Below are 23,682 nucleotides of genomic sequence, written 5' to 3' on the forward strand. Positions count from 1 at the left end.
ACTTGTTATTACAGGTCTAGTCCCGTGTGTTGTTGTGCACTGTTATTACAGGTCTAGTCCCGTGTGTTGTTGTGCACTGTTATTACAGGTCTAGTCCCGTGTGTTGTTGTGCACTTGTTATTACAGGTCTAGTCCCGTGTGTTGTTGTGCACTTGTTATTACAGGTCTAGTCCCGTGTATTTATTGGAGGTGTTACCTGGCTCTTTTGTTTGGGTTACCTCCCTGTGTTTTTGTATATGTGTTTGTTTTGGGCTTCTTCCCTGTGCCTTTCATGGCATGTTGTATTTTTGGGTGGAGTATTAAAACCCCCTATTACGTATTCCTGCGCCTGTCTCCAATCATTTATACATTGTGACAGTGAATAACAAAATCAATGGGGGCCCCCTGGAGGTCAGGGACCCAGGGCACATGTCCTGCATGCCCGGTCGGTATTCGGCCATGATTACTACAATTAAAAACTTGTTAGCTGACATGGCTAATTGTCAGTGACTGACAAAACAAGAAACTGTTGATACATAACATTTAGAACTTGCACCTTGTGTAATTATACTATTCTCGACTGAGTTCCAAAACAATATATATACGGGGTCGGTTGGAGCGACCATTAATATCGCTTATGCCTGGAGCCGGCCTGTAACTAAACTAATGTACAGAATTGAATATACAAGAGACAAAATGTGCACATTGTACATCATAAAAGCAGAGTCATGTCTTAAGTGCAAAACTAACAGTGACTCAATGATTAATGCCTTCTGCAGTGCTATAATGTCCAAAAGTTATGGAGTTAGAAAGTTGGCTGTCAGAAGTTTTACAATATAAATGTAAATGTCAGTCTATATGCTTATTTCAAGACATGGCATATGAGGGTGCGATGAGATACCCAATGGGTTCGACAGTATTTTTCTCGTCAATCATTTTTTTTTTTAACTTGGAGATCTGAGGTACCGGGATGCATTAGAACAAAATCACCTTTATAATAAAGCATTGCATACATGTCATCACATTTGCGAGGTGGCATAGAGCAGTAGAGTAGAGGAATTTATCGAAGTTACAGACATGGGAAAAAAATGTTGTGGCCTAGTGTCCGAGAAATATTGGGCCTTTTATAAACGCATTTCATGCAATTCCACGTCGTCTTACTTGACTGGAGACGTTGGCATAATCGTATAAAATGCCGCGTTTAAAAAAAACGTGAAATTAGGAGTTTGGAAATCTCAGACTTCAGTGTGTTCAAGACAACTGGGAAAGCAAGGAAAAACTATTTCCTACTGGGAAAATTCGTTCATCCAACTCGCTACAATATGAGGAAAAAATTATAGTCCTAAAAATGCATTCCAGTTTCACTGACTTACCCAATGATGCACAACTCGCGTGCTGGTGAGGGCATATGAGCTCATGGCAAAAGCCTTTCTCTCTCTCGCTTTACTTTGTAAAACAATATTTGGTACCCTACAGCTTTCCAACCTGCAATTGAAGACAATTTGAAATATTGCGAAAGGCCAGTTTTGTCTGCATGTTCTTTGTTCACTGACAGATTTGCTGCGTTTTCCATAGGTCATGCCTTGTTATTGGGCTGCACTCAGCAGTTAGGCTATTTTTAAAATAAGCTATTTGTCTATGGCTAAATTTCTCCTGGTGTAGTAAGCTATTTTGAATTATTTCATTTATTTCTGGACAGCTACAGTAACTCTATAACGTTGGCACATTTATTTCAATTTATCAGGTGTGCTGCAGCTCCTCCGGGGAGGGAGGGGGGGGGGGGTTGCTGACTGCTGATGGCAATGCTGGACATCCGATGTCTGTAGTGTTGCAGGGTAGTAAGCATGATGGGATGTTAATTGCTTAATTCACTCAGGAACCACACCTGTGTGGAAGCACCTGCTTTCAATATACAGTGCCTTGCGAAAGTATTCGGCCCCCTTGAACTTTGCGACCTTTTGCCACATTTCAGGCTTCAAACATAAAGATATAAAACTGTATTTTTTTTGTGAAGAATCAACAACAAGTGGGACACAATCATGAAGTGGAACGACATTTATTGGATATTTCAAACTTTTTTAACAAATCAAAAACTGAAAAATTGGGCGTGCAAAATTATTCAGCCCCCTTAAGTTAATACTCAGGTCTCCCAGGTGGCTTGTGGCAACCTTTAAACAACACTTTTTATGGATATCTTTAAGAAATGGCTTTCTTCTTGCCACTCTTCCATAAAGGCCAGCTTTTTTGTGCAATATACGACTGATTGTTGTCCTATGGACAGAGTCTCCCACCTCAGCTGTAGATCTCTGCAGTTCATCCAGAGTGATCATGGGCCTCTTGGCTGCATCTCTGATCCGTCTTCTCCTTGTATGAGCTGAAAGTTTAGAGGGACGGCCAGGTCTTGGTAGATTTGCAGTGGTCTGATACTCCTTCCATTTCAATATTATCGCTTGCACAGTGCTCCTTGGGATGTTTAAAGCTTGGGAAATCTTTTTGTATCCAAATCCGGCTTTAAACTTCTTCACAACAGTATCTCGGACCTGCCTGGTGTGTTCCTTGTTCTTCATGATGCTCTCTGCGCTTTTAACGGACCTCTGAGACTATCGCAGTGCAGGTGCATTTATACGGAGACTTGATTACACACAGGTGGATTGTATTTATCATCATTAGTCATTTAGGTCAACATTGGATCATTCAGAGATCCTCACTGAACTTCTGGAGAGAGTTTGCTGCACTGAAAGTAAAGGGGCTGAATAATTTTGCACGCCCAATTTTTCAGTTTTTGATTTGTTAAAAAAGTTTGAAATATCCAATAAATGTCGTTCCACTTCATGGTTGTGTCCCACTTGTTGTTGATTCTTCACAAAAAATACAGTTTTATATCTTTATGTTTGAAGCCTGAAATGTGGCAAAAGGTCGCAAAGTTCAAGGGGGCCGAATACTTTCGCAAGGCACTGTATTTTGTGTCCCTCATTTATTCAAGTGTTTCCATTATTTTGGCAATTATCTGCATATTTTTTCTCCTGTATCATTTCACAATTTATTCAAATTTTGTACCACTAGATGGCCCAGTAGTCCCTGCTATGGAGTCCCTACACCTTATGACACATCTACAACAGGTGAGGTCTAGAGCCAAACTAAATGTTGTCTTCTACTCTTCACACATGCATATTCATACAAAAGTGTGTGTTTGTGTGTGTGTGAGAGAGAGAGAGAGATCTTTAGAAAACAAAAATGTAATTACTTGACACATTGGAAAGCACTAACCAAAGAAACAGCAAACTGGAATGCTGTTTGACCCTAAACAAAGAGTAGTACACAGTGGCAGAATACCTGATCACTGTGACTGAATGAAGGAATATTCAAAATGAAGGAATATTCAGTTTCCACAAAATGAGGTGGAAATGGAGATGCACTTTCTAACCGTTTGCCAAATGTATGTCTTATTTTTTTATTTGTTTAACCTTTATTTAACAAGGCAAGTCAGTTAAAGAACAAATTCTTATTTACAATGACAGCCTACTAAAAGGCAAAAGGCCTCCTGCGGGGACGGGGGCTGGGTTTAAAAATAAATTCAATAAAAATATAGGACAAAACACACATCACGACAAGAGAGACAACACTACACTACATAAAGAGATACCTAAGACAAGAACATAGCAAGACAGCAACACATGACAACACAGCATGGTAGCAACACAACATAACAACAACATGGAAGCAACACCACATGGCAGCAGCACAACATGGTACCAGCACAAAACAGGGTGCAAACAGTATTGGGCACTGACAACAGCACAAAGGGCAAGAAGGTAGAGACAACAGTACATCACGCAAAGCAGCCACAACTGTCAGTAAGAGTGTCCATGATTGAGTCTTTGAATGAAGAGATTGAGATAAAACTGTCCAGTTTGAGTGTTTGTTGCAGCTCGTTCCAGTCGCTAGCTGCAGCGAACTGAAAAGATGAGCGACCCAGGGATGTGTGTGCTTTGGGGACCTTTAAACAGAATGTGACTGGCAGAACAGAGATGACCAGTTTACAGAGGAGTCTAGAGTGCAGTGATAAGGAGCATTGCCAATGCCAATTAGAGACACATTTCCCTCAGATTACACAGACTCACAAAGAATTTGAAAACAAATCCTATTCTGATAAACTCCCATATCTATAAGGTTAAATACCACACACAGTGTGCCATCACAGTAGCAAGATTTGTGACCAGTTGCCACAAAAGGGCAACCAGTGAAGCAAAAAAGCCATTTTAAATACAAACAATACTCATCTGTGTATTTAGTTCCCCTTTTGTTCTTAAACTACTTTCGCATTGTTACAACACTGTGCATAGCCATATGTATAACATTTGAAATGTCTCTATTCTTTAAGAAACTTTTGAGAGTTTAATGTTTACTGTTCTGATTGTTTATTTCACTTTTGTGTATCATGTATTCCACTTGCATTGGCAATCTGAACATGTTACCCATGCCAATAAAGCCCTTTGAATTGCATAGAGAGAGAGACAAAGCCATCACCTACAGAGAGATGAACCTGGAGAAGAATCCCCTAAGCAAGCTGGTCCTAGGGCTCTGTTCACAAACCCAACAGAGCCCCAGGACAGCAACACAATTAGACCCAACCAAATCATGAGAAAACAAAAAGATAATTACTTGACACATTGGAAAGAATTACAAAAAAAACACCTGTTGACCTGGTGACCTGTTGCCACCAGTAAAGGTCAACCAGTGAAGAACAAACACCATTGTAAATAGAACCCATATTTATGCTTATTTATTTTCTCTTTTGTACTTTAACCATTTGTACATTGTTACAACACTGTGTATATATACATAATATGACATTTGTAATGTTCTGACTTTTTTGGAACTTCTGGGAGTGTAATGTTTACTGTTCGTTTTTATTGTTTATTTCACTTTTGTATATTATCTACTTCACTTGCTTTGGCAATGTTAATGTATGTTTCCCATGCCAATAAAGCCCCTTGAATTTAATGTAATTTAATTGAGAGAGTGAGAGAGAGAGAGAGAGAGAGAGAGGGGCAGTGGAACAGGGGAGTGGGATCATTTCTGTGCAGATTTAAGTATTCCCGAAATGTCGCGATAGGAAGCTTCCTATATACAGAGCTCACTTTCTAGGAAGTGGATAGCCTACTAATAACACGTGTTTGTAGAATTTCGAGGGATAGCAAGTAGAGACAAGGTAACATTAAATGTAGGTAGGTGGACTAGGCCTAGGAGACCTGAATAGTTTCACTTTAGCTTCATGCAAGTCCTGGTGTACCGTCGTTAACTTTTTTGAAACGATGTAGCCTATATTCTTGTTTAATTAGCCTACATTGTAAGACTAGCACAACAATGGCAAGGAAAGAGGGCAGAAAACATTGTACCAGACACAAAACGAGTTTGAGTCGAAATTAGACATTCTACATTTAGCTCGAGTTGAGTCATCAACCACATCTGCCTGTCAAACATCCTCTACAAGGCGTGTAAATTAGCAATCCCATTGGTTTTGCACAGCTACAGTACACCTATTGGATATGACAGTATTCTCACATCCGATTGGTCAATTGTGGAGATGATGTGCTTTAGTTGGTCTGAGGTAACGTCAATCAGATGATATCCTTCCTCCTTTTATTGTGAGAGCCTCAGAATGCTAGTATTGTCTGTGGGCGCGGCATCACATCACAAGCTATCATATTAGTGCGTTGTTTTTCGGTGTTGGTTAATGTTGCTTTACTGCTACATAGTCTCAGGTTCTCTATCTGCGTTCTTATTCACAGGTTTGTAGCGGCGTGCAGCGAGTGAGGGTATTTGCGCTACTCGGAGTGACTGGTCAGACCAGGGGGAAAACGGGACCGGAGCTTTTCTGTTTTTTTTTCTGACATTGTTAATAATTTTCATAATTCCTTGGAGGAATAAACTCCATTTAAAGACTTCAGAAGGGTACTTGTGCGTTCATCAACAGCGCATACAAGTGTTCCAACAATCCTCACCATGGAGGCCATTGCCAAATACGATTTCAAAGCCACTGCAGATGATGAGTTGAGTTTTAAACGCGGAGAGACGTTGAAGGTAAGCAGCCAATTGTTTTACTGTTTATATTCTTAAGAAATGTGTCAGGGACAGCATGTTCCTGACTGATTAAAGGCCTGGTTATTACACTATTTGTAATAGCCTGTCACCTTTTTTGTTGTTGGTCTTTTTGTGTCTTCATATTAGACACTCCTGCACAGTAACTGGTTTTGAGGACATGATCTAAAAACGTGTAAACAGTTAGTACCCTAATTCACTTTAATTGGTCGATAATCAATAACAAAGTATTTTCCAAGAGATATTACCTTGTCATTTCAAAGGTCTATTTATTATGATAGGCCTACAGAAGGAGAGGGACTAGAACAGAATATAATAAAAATAAAAACATGTTGCAGGGGTGTTGTCCTTTGGTTCCAACACATTTGAATGAGGGGCAGCGAATGTCTTTGTCAATGGCAAGTCATATGGTAATCGGTGTCATGTTTTCAAGGAAAAGTTCAGCGATTGTTTCCGTACAGATATGGAAAAGGATAGCACTGATAACCTTTGGCAGGACACGATTCTGTCTTTCTCACATCCTATAACAAGCATCCTATATTGTATGCCACATATTACACGCGGTCATCATTTTGTGTGGAGAACCAAAATGAGCAACCCCAAAATTAGTCTTCGTAGCCTATATGACAATAATTTTTAGAGTCAAATAAATGCTACAAGAGGAGTCAGAATGCTATGGTAAGTAACCCTATCCATAGTTGGTTAAAAACAACGCTTAAGCTCTTCCATCAAATCCTTTCTATATCCTCAGTAGTTCAGCGTTATTGGACTTCTTCTGTGGTTAAGTAGGCAATGTGATAATGCTGAAACAGGAAGTCTCCAGTATCATCCTTGGCTTCTATACATTTTTCCTCACTCAGAGAGTCAGAAATGGAGAGGGAGAAGGAAAGAGAGCAGAGAGAGAGAGAGAGGATGAGCTGGCAGTATGTTTACAACCACACCCCTTCCCTTGCTGGGATTATGACAGCTCCTTCATTTCAGTGTCAGAACAGTACTTTAACAGCTCTGCTTCATGACTGCTCTATTATAGCTGAACGTTTTTGCTTGCACTGCAATCATAATACTGGTGTCAGTTCGGGTTAAAACCATATGCAAAAAAAAACAGCAGTAAAGAGAAGATTGAGAGTGAAGTGTGTGTCTCTGATGTAAACGGCTGGTTGTGGTTGTGTGCAGTCTTGTCTTCTTTCCAGCTCCCTCTCTCCACTGGTGTTTTGAGAATGGTCTGGCCCTGGTCTTGGCTCACCCTCCCTCCCCTGTTCTCCTCTACTCCGGCAATGTACCCCGGCAACGCCACGTTCAGAGGCAGAAACAGATCTGGCGAACCAGGACAGGAATACGCATTCATATCTCCTCAAGAGAAACATCAGTTGTAGATGTTCACACTAGAGACAATAACATATCTGATCATGTGGCTTTAAGAGAAATATGGCCGCGAGCTGTGAAAACAGTGAACACGGTGAAACGGTGAACAAAGTTATCAGTCAATTTGTTGCCTACTGACTTAACAAGTCTGTGATTGTCCAAGAGGAATATCTGAAGGACGATTGGTGCGATTGCCGATCAGTGATAGGAGGCATGTGAGTGCAGGCTATACTGCTTACAGTATACACTAGTCTAAGTAACTTTTACTATCCGTATAGTACATTCTGTCATCCAAACCAATGTCCCTCCTGTATTAGCCAAGCTTTTAGCCTGCGTGACAATGACCATGGCATTTGGCAAGACAGCACAAACCAATCTGGAAGCAGGCTATATTCTAACAGCCAAGTCAATAGATTTCTTTCTCGTGTTAGCTGATTTGTTCACAGAAATGAAGCTCAATGGAGAGCGAACATTCTTTATCACAGCGCTGTAGAAGGGGATGGGGGAGTATGCCAGGCAGCTTACTCCATCCCCCTGGGCTTTAGGCTTCGCTCGCTCGGCGGGCACCACATAAATATTAATCATCCAAGAGTGTGGTGTGTGGCAACAGCTTGCCGGTAAAAACACTACTACACCCGAGGCTATTTTTTTTTCTCCCCCTGCTCGGTTCTTTCTGCGTAGCGCAGCATGCATGAACTCCGCCCGGAGTTGCGAAAGGGTTCTGTTGAGTTGAGTTCCGTTCTTGCAACTTCCTGGGATTGCTCTGCTGATGCAGTCTTGGCTCTTCTGAGTTCAGAGAGGGAGGGAAGGAGAAAGGGAGAATCTGGAGGGGATTCAGGAACATCGGCAGTGATCCTATCCCTCCTTTCCTAATTGAATTCTGACCATGGAGGGAGGATGGGGCTCTTTGGCACTGTTCTCAGGGCCCATGGGCGGCCTCTTCTTAACCACACACTTCAAAGCTTCTGGCCTGGCACTGGGTTTTTAACTCCAGTACTGTTCCAGCATGTACTATTACACAAGTGTTGTTACAGGGTATTTAGTCAAGTGGCTCTTATGAAGTAGGTCTACTCTCTTGATGAATTGAGCTCTTCTGGAATAAGCCTACTGTCTTGGTGAATTGCTGAGAAGTAGAATATTTCCGATGCGTGACGTGCCATGTCCATGATCGATTTAGCACCGTTCTTGAGATCCCCTTACAATACAGGGGACATTAAGTCCTCATGGATATTTTTAGAGATCTGTGAAGATGAGAGATTATTTCCTCTGAATATGTAGGGTAACTCCCCCATCCCCCACTTTACAAAGGGTGGAGGAGTTTATTCTCTGGTATTGAGTTGTCAGGAAGAGAAGCATGTCAGAAATAAATAACGCTTACTGAACAGAAGTCTTGTCTTGTTTTTTGTGTTACTCGACATCAAGACATCTCGGTTTGTCTCGCATTTTGAAGGGCAGGAGAGGAGACCTCCGTTTTTATTTGGGGAATTTTTTTTGTTGGATAGACATTCAATGGCTCTGGGGCACGCAATCTTTCTCTCTCGCGTTCTCTATTTCTCTCTTTCTTTATTTTTTCTGTCAACTGAGGCCGCAGCACAAAAGCCGGGCAGCATCAGGTCTAAATTTAGCCTGCAAGGAGTGGAAAGAAAAACCATCTGAGAAAGGAACCTGGCCAAGGGCTGCGTGTCTGACGGAGAAGCCCAAAGAGAATGGGAGCATCACTCTCCCCAAACAAAGGAGAAGAAGGAAACAACAAACAGCTTTGGTCTCAAGTGTCTGGCTAAATAGTTTTTAGGGAAGTAGCAGCACCGTAGCCTGGTCCCAGATTAGTTTTTGCTGTATAGCCAAATCCCGTGGCCATTGTCAATGCCGTTTGGCTAAGGCTATACAGCACAGATCTCAGGCCTGCAAGGTCACACTTTGGCTCTTTGACTTTTTGGTGCCAACCCACGGACACCAGAAGTCTGTGTTCCGAGCTGGCAGTCAGGCACAGAAGGATAAACCGAGAGAGAGCGAGGGAGAGAAAGAAAGCACTCCACTCCGCTCTCCCAGAATGCCAGAGGCAGCGGGAGTCTAAAACGGGATGTACTGTGAATGTACAGTGAAGGACAGACAGTGTCTGCCAACGCTATCTAGTGAACTGAACTCATTACCATGGCGGATGCTAACCTGCTAGGTTTCTTAGGAGCTTATATACCAGAAGCTGCGTCCTATGGGTCACTTATGTCATATGCATGATAGGTTCTTCTGCCATTTGACCATAGCCATTCTTTGTGTCTATTTATGAGTGTGTATGCTTGCGTGTGCACCTGCATGTGTGGGTGACACTGACTCCTTTGACAGGGGCAAATGTACAGTGTATCAACTCTCCCATTACAAGGTGAAATCACCACCCGATGCAGATGAGTGTCAAGACAAGGGGGATGGAAGGAAAGACAATAATAGACACACATTGACTATCCCCATTGAGAGAAGAACAGCACAATCATTCATCCACCTGCTCTTCTCTGTCACAGATCTTGTCCTTCTCTTTGTCCTCCAGAAGGAGGAAATGGAGGTGAGGGATGCGGCTGGCTGGTCTCCTCCATCTCTCCCTTCATCCCTCGTTCACTTCATCTTGCCTATTGGGGAGGGAGGGAGAGGGAGCGAGAATAATCTAAACAAACAAACTAGCAGGTCCCATGTCACAGCTTGTGACCTGCTAGAGGTGCTAAAGAAGACAGAGGGAGAACAGGCCTAAAGTAAACCCACAATCCTGTGCCGGGCTTCTCTCTCGTCACCTCCCGTCACCGTGTACAGAGTTACAGTATATTGACTTTTCAATTACAGGGCAGAAAAACAAAGCATGAAGAAAGAGAGAGTGGGATGGCAGAAGGAGAGGTAGACTAGTGTTTATAAACCTTTGTGTTGCCTTACTACGCGATAGACACAACTTTAACAACCCAAACACCGGACCTAAATTGGTAGAACAAGAGTCTTTTCAATAATTAAACCATCAGGTTAGGTTTGTGAACTAATGTCCGGGTGTTCTAACAAATCGTGCACTCCCCCAAGGCTAAGTTAGGATGTTCTAACAAATCGTGCACTCCCCCAAGGCTAACTTAGGATGTTCTAACAAATCGTGCACTCCCCTCAGTACAATGGCAGGGTGTTCCAAACATTTTTGCCCCCCCCCCCCCCCCCCCCTGCGGCTACTGCAGCATGGATGATGCTTATTACCCTTGGAAGTGAATCTGACCTAATTACAGTATGAGATCGTCTGACTGGAGGGCTGGCAGTGCACACATGCACAGAGAGAGAGACACACACACCGAGTTGTCACACTGTAGCTTTGAAAAGTTTACTGCTACTGTCTGACCCAGTCGTAAGGCCAAAGGCTGCTCTTATTACCCCTGTGTTCAGGGACCTTCGCTTTGAAGCGATCCTGGAGCCTTGCTTCCTTGTTTTCCTGCTTGTCCTCCTGTGTGGTTTGGGATGGGTAGATGCCGAGTTGGCTCCATTTCTGTTGGGAATGCCCTGAAATTTGACTAAATCTAAGGAACGAGGGATTTTAAACTTTCAGGAGAAGAGAAAAGAGTGTCTATCTTCTCAGGTGTGTTCAGAACTTTCCAGGCCTCACAACTTGCCAGATAGTTTCATTTTGCAAGGGTTGACTTCACCCAGTCGTAATTCTGTCCAGGGCTACAGTAGTTGAGGCTCACTACAACACACTCCCTACTGCTCTTTAGCTAAGAGTGTGATCATGGACCCGACAGTGTGAAAAGCAAAACATGGTTTCCTGTCACATCTAATGCTGTTCTTGACTCTCAGCTTCACAACCATATTTTTTATTTTTTTATTTAACTAGGCAAGTCAGTTAAGAATAAATTCTTATTTACAATGACGGCCTAGGAACAGTGGGTTAACTGCCTCGTTCAGGGGCAGAATGACAGATTTTCACCTTGTCAGCTCAGGGATTCGATCTAGCAACCTTTCAGTTACTGGCCCAACGAATCTAACCACTAGGCTACCTGCCGCCCCACCCTTGGCCTAGGGGGAGTGCAAGTAGATACGCACACACGAAACAGTGTAAAGCACACCGAAACAGTGTAGAGAACATATGCACACAGACACACACACACTAAACTAATCCGCAGTGGGACTAGCTTGGGCTGTTCAACATTGTTTTTCGTCAACGCTGCGATCCTAACACCGCTCTGTTTAATGCCTCGGAAACAACCCTCTCCCACACCTCTCTCTCACACCACACACAGCCTCTCACCCTCCCTCCAGTGCTGTTTCAAAGATCCATCTCTAAGCCCAGTCAAATGCTTTAACCATTGATTAAACCTAAACCTGCCTTCTCCCATGTGGACAGACCATAGAATACAATACTCTGGGCTGTTAGCTCAATACGGATGGCTTCCTAACTAGAAGCTTTGTTTTCCCTCCCTCCCTAAGCTTTGGGTTTTTTATCGCAACACCCAGAAATGGCTCCCTATTCCCTATATAGTGCACTACTTTTGACCAGAGTCTTATGGGCCCAATCAAAAGTAGTGCGCTATATAGGAAAATAGGGTTCCATTTCAGCTGTGAAAGTTGCCTTCTCACACCTCATTTGTTTTTACTGTGATGTCAATAGAGCCATTCTCACTTTATTTATATAGTTCATGGGACTGGGGGGGGACAGGCTAAATTCTCCCTATTTATATAGTTCAGGGGACTGGAGGGAACAGGCTAAATTCTCACTGCAGGATTATTTACTGGTTTGCTTCAACTCCAAGCGTAATTGTTTCAGGAACCGTGTGTGTGTGTGTGTGTGTGTGTGCGCGCGCGCGTGTTTGTGATAGGGAGATAAATGAAGCCATCTCCTCTCTCCCTCTTCTCTCCCATCCTGTAATTTGGTCGTCGCGATGGAACACAATTCCATCAACATGATGAGCATGAAAATACCCATAACTTTTGCCAAAGTGTCATTTCCGTGTTGTATGGCTTCTGGAACTGCAAAATATGGTTATTTCGTTTGAATGGGCACAGAAACGGTTGTAATGGGATCGTTACAATATCGTAACTATTACTTCTCATCAGAAACCCTCAACAGAAACTCTGGGTATAGACTAGAGTTTGGATATAACCAGAGATACTGGATATAATGATGGGATTACGCGTCTCCCCCCCTAACAATGGGATTCGTTATCCACAGAGCGGAATGGCAGGCTGTCGAGCTCCTGTCTATTCCTCTCTGGTGATTGGCGTATAGATCTCCGTTATTTAATACTTTTTGGAATATTCAATGAGCCGTCAACCGCCTGTATTCAATGTAGAGTGAGATGCTATGCTAACCTCATGAATATGCATAGACTGTCACTAGTTCTGACAGGGACATCTCTGATATAAAGTATTTTTTCTCAAAGTTGCCTGGATGTCACTTGTGACACACTTATTATGTCAGTACACCCGTAACATGCCACGCATTACGAAATGGCTGTTAGATCAAAAAGACTCACTTATCACAATAGCAATCCATTTTTATCTTGACTAAACTCTCATTGACCCACATACAAAAACACCTCGCTTGCTTAATAATCTACTAAGTGTGGACAGATTTTGGGCGGAGTAAACCCTCTCGCTTCGCCTCTTCAGGCTTAGTCCCACCCTTAGCCATCCCACGAGCCACATCAAGTCGGAGTAGTGTTCCAATTCAACTTTGGGCAAGGGGTAGTGCCTTTGAGCCCTGTAGTTGTCCCTCCAAACGATGCGAATTGACATGCAGATTTTCTATCTAGTGGTTATCAGAACTCCCATGAAGCACTGCGACCAAAGTCTCTAAAGTTGTTTCAGGAAGATGGCTGGCAAATATACTATGATGGAAGCAAACGTAAGTAATTATAACGTCATAACAAGTCATGCAAAAAATGTACAGTTAAGAGGAATATATTAATGCAGAAAAGGATTATGCATATTTATTGGTCATGAAGTTAATTTATGAAAATCGCTATTTAACATGCTGACTAGCTAACATTAACCAACTAGCCATACATTTAGCTTGCTGATGGGCGTGACATTTGTATGACTTGTAATCAGGGATGCACGATATATCGGTGAACATATCGGATGTCTAGTTTAACCCAGATGTGCGAAACCGATGTCAACACTGACGTGCATGCCTACAGTTGAAGTCAGAAGTTTACATACACTTAGGTTGGAGTCATTAAAACTCATTTTTCAACCACTCCACAAACTTCTTGTTAACAAACTATAGTTTTTGCAAGTTGGTTAGGACATCTACTTTGTGCATGACACAAGTAATTTTTCCAACAATTGTTTACAGACAATTGTACTTATAATTCACGGTATCACAGTTCCAGTGGGTCAGAAGTTTACATACACTAAGTTGACTGTGCCTTTAAACAGCATGGGAAATTCCAGATAATGATGTCATGGCTTTAGAAGCTTCTGATATGCTAATTGACATCATTTGAGTTAATTGGAGGTGTACCTGTGGATGTATTTGAATGCCTACCTTCAAACTCAGTGCCTCTGCTTGACACCATGGGAAAATCAAAAGAAATCAGCCAAGACTTCCAAATGCCTGAAGGTACTATGTCATCTGTACAAACAATAGTGCGCAAGTTTAAACACCATGGGACCACGCAGCCGTCATTCTGCTCAGGAAGGAGACACGTTCTGTCTCCTAGAGATGAACGTACTTTGGTACGAAAAGTGCAAATCAATCCCAGAACAACAGCAAAGGACCTTGTGAAGATGCTGTAGGAAACAGGTACAAAAGTATCTATATCCACAGTAAAACGAGTCCTATATCGACATAACCTGAAAGGCCGCTCAGCAAGGAAGGAGCCACTGCTCCAAAATCGCCATAAAAAAGCCAGACTCTGCACATGGGGACAAAGATCATACTTTTTGGAGAAATGACCTCTGGTCTGATGAAACATAAATAGAACTGTTTGGCCATAATGACCATCGTTATGTTTGGAGGAAAAAGGGGGAGGCTTGCAAGCCGAAGAACACCATCCCAACTATGAAGCACGAGGGTGGCAGCATCATGTTGTGGTGGTGCTTTGCTGCAGGAGTGACTGGTGCACTTCACAAAATAGATGACATAATGAGGAAAGGAAAATTATGTGGATATATTGAAGTAATATATGAAGACATCAATCAGGAAGTTAAAGATTGGTCGCAAGTGGGTCTTCCAAATGGACAATGACCCCAAATTTCCTTCCAAAATTGTGGCAAAATGACCTAAGGGCAACAAAGTCAAGGTATTTGAGTGGACATCACAAAGCCCTGACCTCAATCCTACAGAAAATGTGTGGGCAGAACTGAAAAAGCATATGTGAGCAAGGAGGCCTACAAACCTGACTCAGTTACACCAGCTCTGTCAGGAGGAATGGGCCAAAATTCATGCAACTTATTGTGGCAAGCTTGTGGAAGGCTACCTGAAACGTCTGACCCACGTTAAACAATTTAAGGCAATGCTACCAAATACTAATTGAGTGTATGTAAACTTCTGACCCACTGGGAATGTGATGAAAGAAATAGAAGCTGAAATAAATCATTTTCTCTACTATTATTCTGACATTTCGCATTCTTAAAATAAATTGGTGATCCTAACTGACCTAAGACAGAATTTTTACTAGGATTAAATATCAGGAATGATGAAAAACTGAGTTTAAATGTATTGGCTAAGGTGTATGTAAACTTCCGACTTCAACTGTATGTCATGTGGCCTTGTGGTGTGTGTCTTGAGAGTAACCGGGGGAGCAGGGAGGGGGAGAGAGAAGGCAACCATGTTGACTTGCAGTGGTAGGCTTTTTGCTCGTTATTCAACTCATCTGATTACATAGTGTCTGTCTTGACTGCATCAACTGAGAGAAACTAGCTTAGCTTGCTAGCTAACATTAGCTAGGCTAATTGAGACTACATAACTTTAGCTGTGTGCTTTCCATTCCTTTCTATAGCAAATAACAACTACATTCAGAGTATTAAGTGGCAGCCTACCTGTTGGCTCTTGGTGTTGTAGCCTGTCTTTCTCATTTAACTTTTAGTTTTGTCATTTTAATTCCATTGACTAGCCTAGATATCTGCCACACGGCGCGTCTATCTATGACTGTAGCCTAGTGCCGGTTTGATGACTTCAGAACAGTACTTCCACTGGTAGTGACTGAGTGAAGGAAATGCGACTGTTAAACTGCTATGGAATGAAGGTCCAGCTTCAGTACTCCTCCACTTTGAACCACAACCAGAGGATGGGTATGTTACGGGCATATTGTTTTTCTGCTGTTCTCATTTGTTGCTCATATGGTAAGTACATATTTGTTGCACGAGAAATATAAGGAAAGCTATTACTGCCACCAGTACAGGCATTGTGAAAAACACAAGGCTCGTCGTCAATGAATTGAGTGATATCCGTTGTCAGTTTCTGATGTGCGCAACTGATGGAGTGATGTCCCATTCCCTAGGCCTAATTTACCTCTCCCTACCACTAGTTGCTCCATTTGAGTGCCACTCCTCCACCGAGCAACCCTCTAAAACGAGGGGGAGGGCTAAGGGGAGGTATTGGGAATAAGCCTTCCTCTCTGGTGTAACCCTAGTCCTTGAGTACCAACATACACCAACATAAACGTACAGGACTCTTAACACTAGTCGTTGTGTGCCAACATACAGTACAGAACTCTCAACACTAGTCGTTGTGTGCCAACAAACAGTACACGACTCTCAACACTAGTCGTTGTGTGCCAACATACAGTACAGGACTCTCAACACTAGTCGTTGTGTGCCAACATACAGTACAGGACTCTCAACACTAGTCGTTGTGTGCCAACATACAGTACAGGACTCTCAACACTAGTCGTTGTGTGCCAACATACAGTACAGGACTCTCAACACTAGTCGTTGTGTGCCAACATACAGTACAGGACTCTCAACACTAGTCGTTGTGTGCCAACATACAGTACAGGACTCTCAACACTAGTTGTTGTGTGCCAACATACAGTATAGGACTCTCAACCCTAGTCCTTGAGTACCAACATACAGTACACGACTCTCAACCCTAGTCCTTGAGTACCAACATACAGTACACGACTCTCAACACTAGTCGTTGTGTGCCAACATACAGTACAGGACTCTCAACACTAGTCGTTGTGTGCCAACATACAGTACAGGACTCTCAACACTAGTCGTTGTGTGCCAACATACAGTACAGGACTCTCAACCCTAGTCCTTGAGTACCAACATACAGTACAGGACTCTCAACACTAGTCGTTGTGTGCCAACATACAGTACAGGACTCTCAACACTAGTCGTTGTGTGCCAACATACAGTACAGGACTCTCAACACTAGTCGTTGTGTGCCAACATACAGTACAGGACTCTCAACCCTAGTCCTTGAGTACCAACATACAGTACAGGACTCTCAACACTAGTCGTTGTGTGCCAACATACAGTACAGGACTCTCAACCCTAGTCCTTGAGTACCAACATACAGTACAGGACTCTCAACCCTAGTCCTGGAGTACCAACATACAGTACAGGACTCTCAACACTAGTCGTTGTGTGCCAACATACAGTACACGACTCTCAACCCTAGTCCTTGAGTACCAACATACAGTACAGGACTCTCAACACTAGTCGTTGTGTGCCAACATACAGTACAGGACTCTCAACACTAGTCGTTGTGTGCCAACATACAGTACAGGACTCTCAATCCTAGTCCTTGAGTACCAACATACAGTACAGGACTCTCAACCCTAGTCCTTGCATGCCATGTTTTTGATTGAACTGACCTGGAAGACCAGCCGTGTTAAATGCAATCACTGACCTGATCAATTAGCTCAGTTGGTTAGGTTTGTTGCCTTGTTGGGACAAAAAGATGATGGACTATGTACACCCTCTGTTGCCTCATGCTGACTCATCCCCAGCTGGCCTCCCATCACTGTGGGTAAGTCAGTTGGCATTAGAGTGCTAACATGCTAGGCAGGCACCAGCCCCAACATACAGGGCTCACCTTCTCGATCAGAGTGACTCATTCCACCCCTAAGTTACCCCTGCGCTCCTTCACACTAAACAGCATACATTGTTTTCCACAAGCACATGGAGTAGCCAGACAAATCGGAAAAGTAGCCAGCCAGGCTCGGGTTAAGACATTTTTGCCAAACAAGCTCTATTTTGGTGGCCTCTGGTACATTCTAATACTATATATTTTCTGTCTGAAAACACAATCAGGATATAACACTGATCAAAAATGTTCACACTTTTACATTGCTGGTTTCATCAGCTGTTGTGCAATATGATATAAACACAGGAACAACTTAATTCTGACTGCATTGGGCCTTAAAAAAACTTTTAAAAAAGCATTAAACATTTATGGCAATTTAGCTAGATAGCTTGCACTTACAAGCTAATTTGTCCTTTTTAGCTAGCTTGCTGTTGCTAGCTAATTTGTCCTGGGATATAAACATTGAGTTGTTATTTTACATGAAATTTCACAAGGTCCTCTACTCCGCCAATTAATCCACACATAAAACAGTCAACCAAATAGTTTCTAGTCATCTCTCCTCCTTCCAGGCCTTTTCTTCTCTTGACTTTATATTGCAATTGGCAACTTTCATAAATTACGTGCATTTACTGCCACTGACTTCGTTCGTCTTTCAGTCACGCACATGAGTATAACCAATGAGGAGATGGCACGTGGATACCTGCTTCTATATACCAATGAGGAGATGGGAGAGGCAGGACTTGCAGTGCGATCTGCGTCAGAAATAGAACTGACTTCATTTTAGCCCTTGGCAACGCAGATGCTCGTTGTCGCTTGCGAGCAGTGTGGGTGCAATAATTGAATAACATAGATTTCTAAATGTATTGTGCGACGCGAGCGGTGTAGTCCGCCTGTAAGAGTCTGACTTCCACAGGCTTCAGGTATGATTGAAGAATGACGCAGGTGTTAAACATGGGCTTTGCCATACAGAAGGCACCATTGTCAAAATGTTGATTAAACCAGTAGACCTACAGTATATCAATATCTCTGAAAATAAGTATAATTAGCTTTTAAAACAATTCAAAGCCTACCCGTATGCAAATTATAGAGTCAAATGAACTGCTCTCTTAGTGATGCTATTCGGTAGACTACTGACTAGTCACTCACTTTAAAATCATTGTCTGGCCAGTACTAAAGGACTTCAAATCGAAAATACAAATGAGATCTGTAGTTTAGTTGTGCCGATGCAACACCATGGACATATACAGTAACTACGTTGTATGAGATTGACTTTATTCAGTCAGTTCCACACCTTTTATAGACGAGTTAAGCTTGCTGTTCGTCAATCAAAGCACAGTAAATAGCCTATGCGCCACCACTCCGTGGCTCTTTATGAAACACGCCAGGGTCCAACGTTAGCTTTTTTTTATCACTGGGAAAAATCATCCAGTTAACGTTGGACGCTGGTAAAAATCTATTGGCATGAACAGAACTTCTACTGGCCTGGACGTGGTGTAGTTCTTAAAGGGATAATTCAATATTTTGGCAATGACTGTTTGAATGAAGTTGCTGACTAGCATTAGCGCAATTGCTAACTAACATTTACACAATGGCTGGAAGACTATGGTAACTGCTAGCATGCTAGTAGAGACCTAGCATTAGCTTGCAAAAACTAACACCAACTTCCTTCATTGCCAAAACCCAGGAGTATCCCTTTAAATGAACTGGGGTCATGCAGGGCCTATAGGTTGGCATGCTTTCTCTAAATTCAGCTATTAAGAGGCTACATTTGGTTATTGTATGTTTTAAAAAGCTGTGTAATATAATTTGGCAATGTAAGTCATTACCCTATTCTTTAGAATTGCAATTTTATTAATTGTATACATTTTTGTTTCTAAAGTATGTCTTTTTGAGATTTGAAAATAGGACACTGCCTCTTTAAGAGTCCAAAAGAAATATCGACATGGCTACAGTAGGCTAGCCAAGACTAATGCTACGTGTCTTTTTGTAGCTTTCTTTTTGCAGACTATCAACAGTAGCCAGCATATTGCTAGAATGTTTACTTTTGTAAATCACTTCCACTAAAAGAAGACAATAGGCTAAATTGATTTGCACTCATCGTTAGCACATTTTATTGGACGTGCAAATTCATGCTTCATCCCTCCGTGTAAAGAAATGTGACTGCAACCACAGCACACACAACACACACACACCCAAGTACCGAAAGACGGGACAGACCGCAGACTGTCAAACCGTCAGTGTTCCCGGTCATCGCTCACTTTGTAAAGCATAACCTAGTTCAATAGTTCTCCTCAAAATAGGATCAGTTGCAGTTACCCCTGTAGCATCTGCTCATCTGTCACCTGGGGTGAGTCAGTTAGCATTACCCCGCTAACTTGTTTACGCTAGCTCTAACGTACCCAGGCCCGGCTGCCTGCTGTGTCTCCTGTGAGGCAAGAGACATAGTTAGCATTAGAGGTACACCAGAGCTCCTTCACAAGTGGTAGACGTCATACCACTCACTACACCTGTCAGTGGAGCAGGGCAGAGAGCAGGGTAAAGGGGTTAGCGTGTGGCGTGCATGTGTTTTGTGTGTGTGTGTGTGTGCTAGAGGTCAACCGATTATGATTTTTCAGCGCCGATCCCGATTATTGGAGGACCAAAAAAGCCGATACCGATTAATCGGATGATTTAAAAAAACATGTATTTGTAATAATGACAATTACAACAATACTGAATGAACACTTATTTTAACTTAATATAATACATCAATAAAATCAATTTAGCCTCAAGTAAATAATGAAACATGTTCAATTTGGTTTATATAATGCAAAAACAAAGTGTTGGAGAAAAAAGTAAAAGTGCAATATGTGCTATGTAAGAAAGCTAATGTTTAAGTTCCTTGCTCAGAACATGAGAACATATGAAAGCTGGTGGTTCCTTTTAACATGAGTCTTCAATATTCTCAGGTAAGACGTTTTAGATTGTAGTTATTATAGGAATTATAGGACTATTTCCCTCTATACCATTTGTATTTCATTAACCTTTGACTATTGGATGTTCTTATAGGCACTTTAGTATTGCAAGTGTAACAGTATAGCTTCCGTCCCTCTCCTCGCTCCTCCCTTGGCTCGAACAAGCAACACAACGACAACAGCCATCCTCGATGCAGCGTTACCCATGCAGAGCAAGGGGAACAACTACTAGAAGGCTCAGAGCGAGTGACGTTCGAAACGCTATTAGCGCGCGCTAACTAGCTAGCCATTTCACTTCGGTTACCCCAGCCTCATCTCGGGAGTTGATAGGCTTGAAGTCATAAACAGCGCAATGCTTGACGCACAATGAAGAGCTGCTGGCAAAACGCACAAAGGTGCTGTTTGAATTAATGTTTACATGCCTGCTTCTGCCTACCATCGCTCAGTCAGATACTTAGATACTTGTATGCTTGTATGCTCAGTCAGATTATATGCAACGCAGGACACGCTAGATAATATCTAGTAATATCATCAACCATGTGTAGTTAACTAGTGGTTATGATTGATTGTTTTTTATAAGATAAGTTTAATGCTAGCTGGCAACTTACCTTGGCTTACTGCATTCGCGTAACAGGCTCCTTGTCTCCTTGTGGAGTGCAACGAGAGAGAGGCAGGTCGTTATTGCGTTGGACTAGTTAACTGTAAGGCTGCAAGATTGGATCACCCGAGCTGACAAGGTGAAAATCTGTCATTCTGCCCCTGAACATGGCAGTTAACCCACCGTTCCTAGGCCGCCATTGAAAATAAGAATGTGTTCTTAACTGACTTGCCTTGTTAAATAAAGGTATAAAATAAAAATCGGCGCCCAAAAATACCGATTTCCGATTGTTATGAAAACTTGAAATCCTCCCTAATTAATCGGCCATTCCGAATAATCGGTCGACCTCTAGCGTGTGCTTTCTCCTGCATTAAAAGCTCCTGTCGATTCTGCTTTCTCTCTCAATTCAAGTTAATGGCTTTATTGGCATGGGAAGCATATGTTTATATTGCCAAAGCAAGTGAAATAGATAATAAACAAAAGGTCTCTCCCTCTCTCTCTCTCTCTCTCTCTGTCTCTGTGCTGACCCTGAAACTCTACTGTTGTTGACAGTTTGCAGACATAGATAGAAAGCCCTCCCAGGGGGGGAGAGTGTCTGAGAGGGGCCATCTGGGCAGACTAGATTCGGAGGCCTGTCCCCTACACTGAGCCTCTCTAGTCTGAGTGAGCTTGTTGGGACTGCTTGTCGGAACCTAATGGGTCTGCTCTTTCACACTCTCTGTCACTCTTTCTTTCTTTGTAATCCAGACAGCCCCAATCTGGGATCTCGTTAAAAGTGTCCCAGTGCTGTAGCTGGATTAGTGGTTTAGCTGTCGCTCCTCGCCCTTTATCCCCTCAACCGGCATAGGATAAATAGACATGGATTAGCCCCAAAACAGAGGCTGGGACCGGTGCCAACCGGGCAGAACCAGGACAGGGGGCAGAGGGAGACACAGCAGCACATAACTCTCCAGGAAAGCAAGGCCCCAGCTGCTACAGGCTAGGCTCTTGGCACAATCCAAAATCCCAGAAAACTATACGGTTGCGTAATGAACCTCGATTACCACTGACTTTATCCAAGTGAAGGCTTGGATGTGTGTCAACTGGCAATGCAATATTCATTCCAACTAGAGGATTGTGTAGTGATGTAGGGGCATACACCACTGCTTTGTACACCATGCTATTATACTATGCATCAATGTTTTAGTGTTGCTATTTCCACAAAGCAGTAGTTTGGATGATGTTGTAGACACGCTAGGTACCATGTTACTATGCAAAGTATGCATCGATGCTTAATGTTGCTATTTTCATAAAGCAGTGGGTTGGATAATGTCGTAGACGTGTCATAGTTGTTTGTTTCAGAGATCTAAACGGATGCAAATCACTGTGCTGTACATGGAAATACACCTCGTTGTTCACTGTACCAATTCCCACAGTATGCTTCTGTAAATTGCTGCTTAAAGCACTATTTGTACGTTTTTGTGGAGACAAAGCAGATTCTTGTGAGTTTATGTAGAGGCTCTTCGTGGAAAAGAAATCTACCGAACAAAAATATAAACGCAAGATGTAAAGTGTTATAAAAGATTCCAGAAATGTTCCATGTGCACAAAAAGCTTATTTCTATCAAATGTTGTGTAGCATTGTGTTTACGTTCCTGGTAGTGAGTATTTCTCCTTTGCCAAGATAGTCAATTCACCTGACAGGTGTGGCATATCAATAACCTGTTAAACAGCATGATGGGTCACCTTGGGGACAATAAAAGGCCACTCTAAAATGTGCAGTTTTGTCACACAACACAATGCCAAGTTGTCTCAGGTTTTGGGGGAGCGTGCAATTGGCATGCTGACTACAGGAATGTCCATCAGAGCTGTTGCCACAGAATTGAATGTTAATTTCTCTACCATACGTCGCCTCCAACGTTGTTTTAGAGAATTTGACAGTACGTCCAGCTGGTCTCACAACTGCAAACCACATGTAACCACGCCAGCCCAGGACCTCCACATCCAGCTTCTTCACCTGGGGGATCGTATGAGACCAGCCACCTGGACAGCTGTTGAAACTGTGGGTTTCCACAACCAAAGTATTTCTGCACAAATTGGCAGAAACCGGTTGGAAGCTCATCTGCATGCTCTCTCAGGGAAGGTCATCTGTGTGCGTCGTCCTCACCAGGGTCTTGACCTGACTGCAGTTCGGCGTAGTAACCAACTTCAATAGGCAAATTCTCACCTTCGATGGCCACTGGCACGCTGGAGAATTGTGCTCTTCACGGATTAATCCCTGTTTCAGCTGTGCCGGGCAGATGGCGTCATGTGAGCGAGCGGTTTGCGGATGTCAACTTTGTGAACAGAGTGCCCCATTGTGGCAGTGGGGTTGTGATATGGGCAGGCAAAAGCTACAGACAACAAACACAATTGCATTTTATCGATGGCAATTTGAATGCATAGAGATACCGTGATGAGATCCTGAGGCCCATTGTCGTGCCATTCATCCGCCGCCATCACCTGATGTTTCAGCGTGATAATGCACGGCCCCATGTCGCAAGGGTCTGTACACAATTCCTGGAAGCTGAGAATATCCCAGTTCTTCCATGGCCTGCATATTCACCAGACATGTCACCCATTAAGCATGTTTGGGATGCTCTGGATTGACGTGTACAAGAGCGGGTTCCAGTTCCTGCCAATATCCAGCAACTTCACAAGCCATTGAAGAGGAGTAGG

General features: G+C 42.8%; 1 protein-coding gene across 1 annotated transcript in view; it reads left to right on the forward strand.

Annotated features, from left to right (window-relative positions):
- The first annotated feature begins 5,615 nt into the window (after positions 1–5,615).
- The window catches only part of LOC110493557 (growth factor receptor-bound protein 2), a 40,747-nt gene continuing 22,680 nt past the window's right edge, over positions 5,616–23,682 (forward strand). Inside the window, exon 1 of the mRNA XM_021567903.2 lies at positions 5,616–6,063. Coding sequence (XP_021423578.1) covers positions 5,986–6,063 — 78 coding nt within the window. The 5' untranslated portion in view covers positions 5,616–5,985. The remainder of the gene's footprint in view (positions 6,064–23,682) is intronic.

Source organism: Oncorhynchus mykiss, chromosome 17 (genome assembly GCF_013265735.2).
Source record: "Oncorhynchus mykiss isolate Arlee chromosome 17, USDA_OmykA_1.1, whole genome shotgun sequence".
NCBI lineage: Eukaryota > Metazoa > Chordata > Actinopteri > Salmoniformes > Salmonidae > Oncorhynchus > Oncorhynchus mykiss.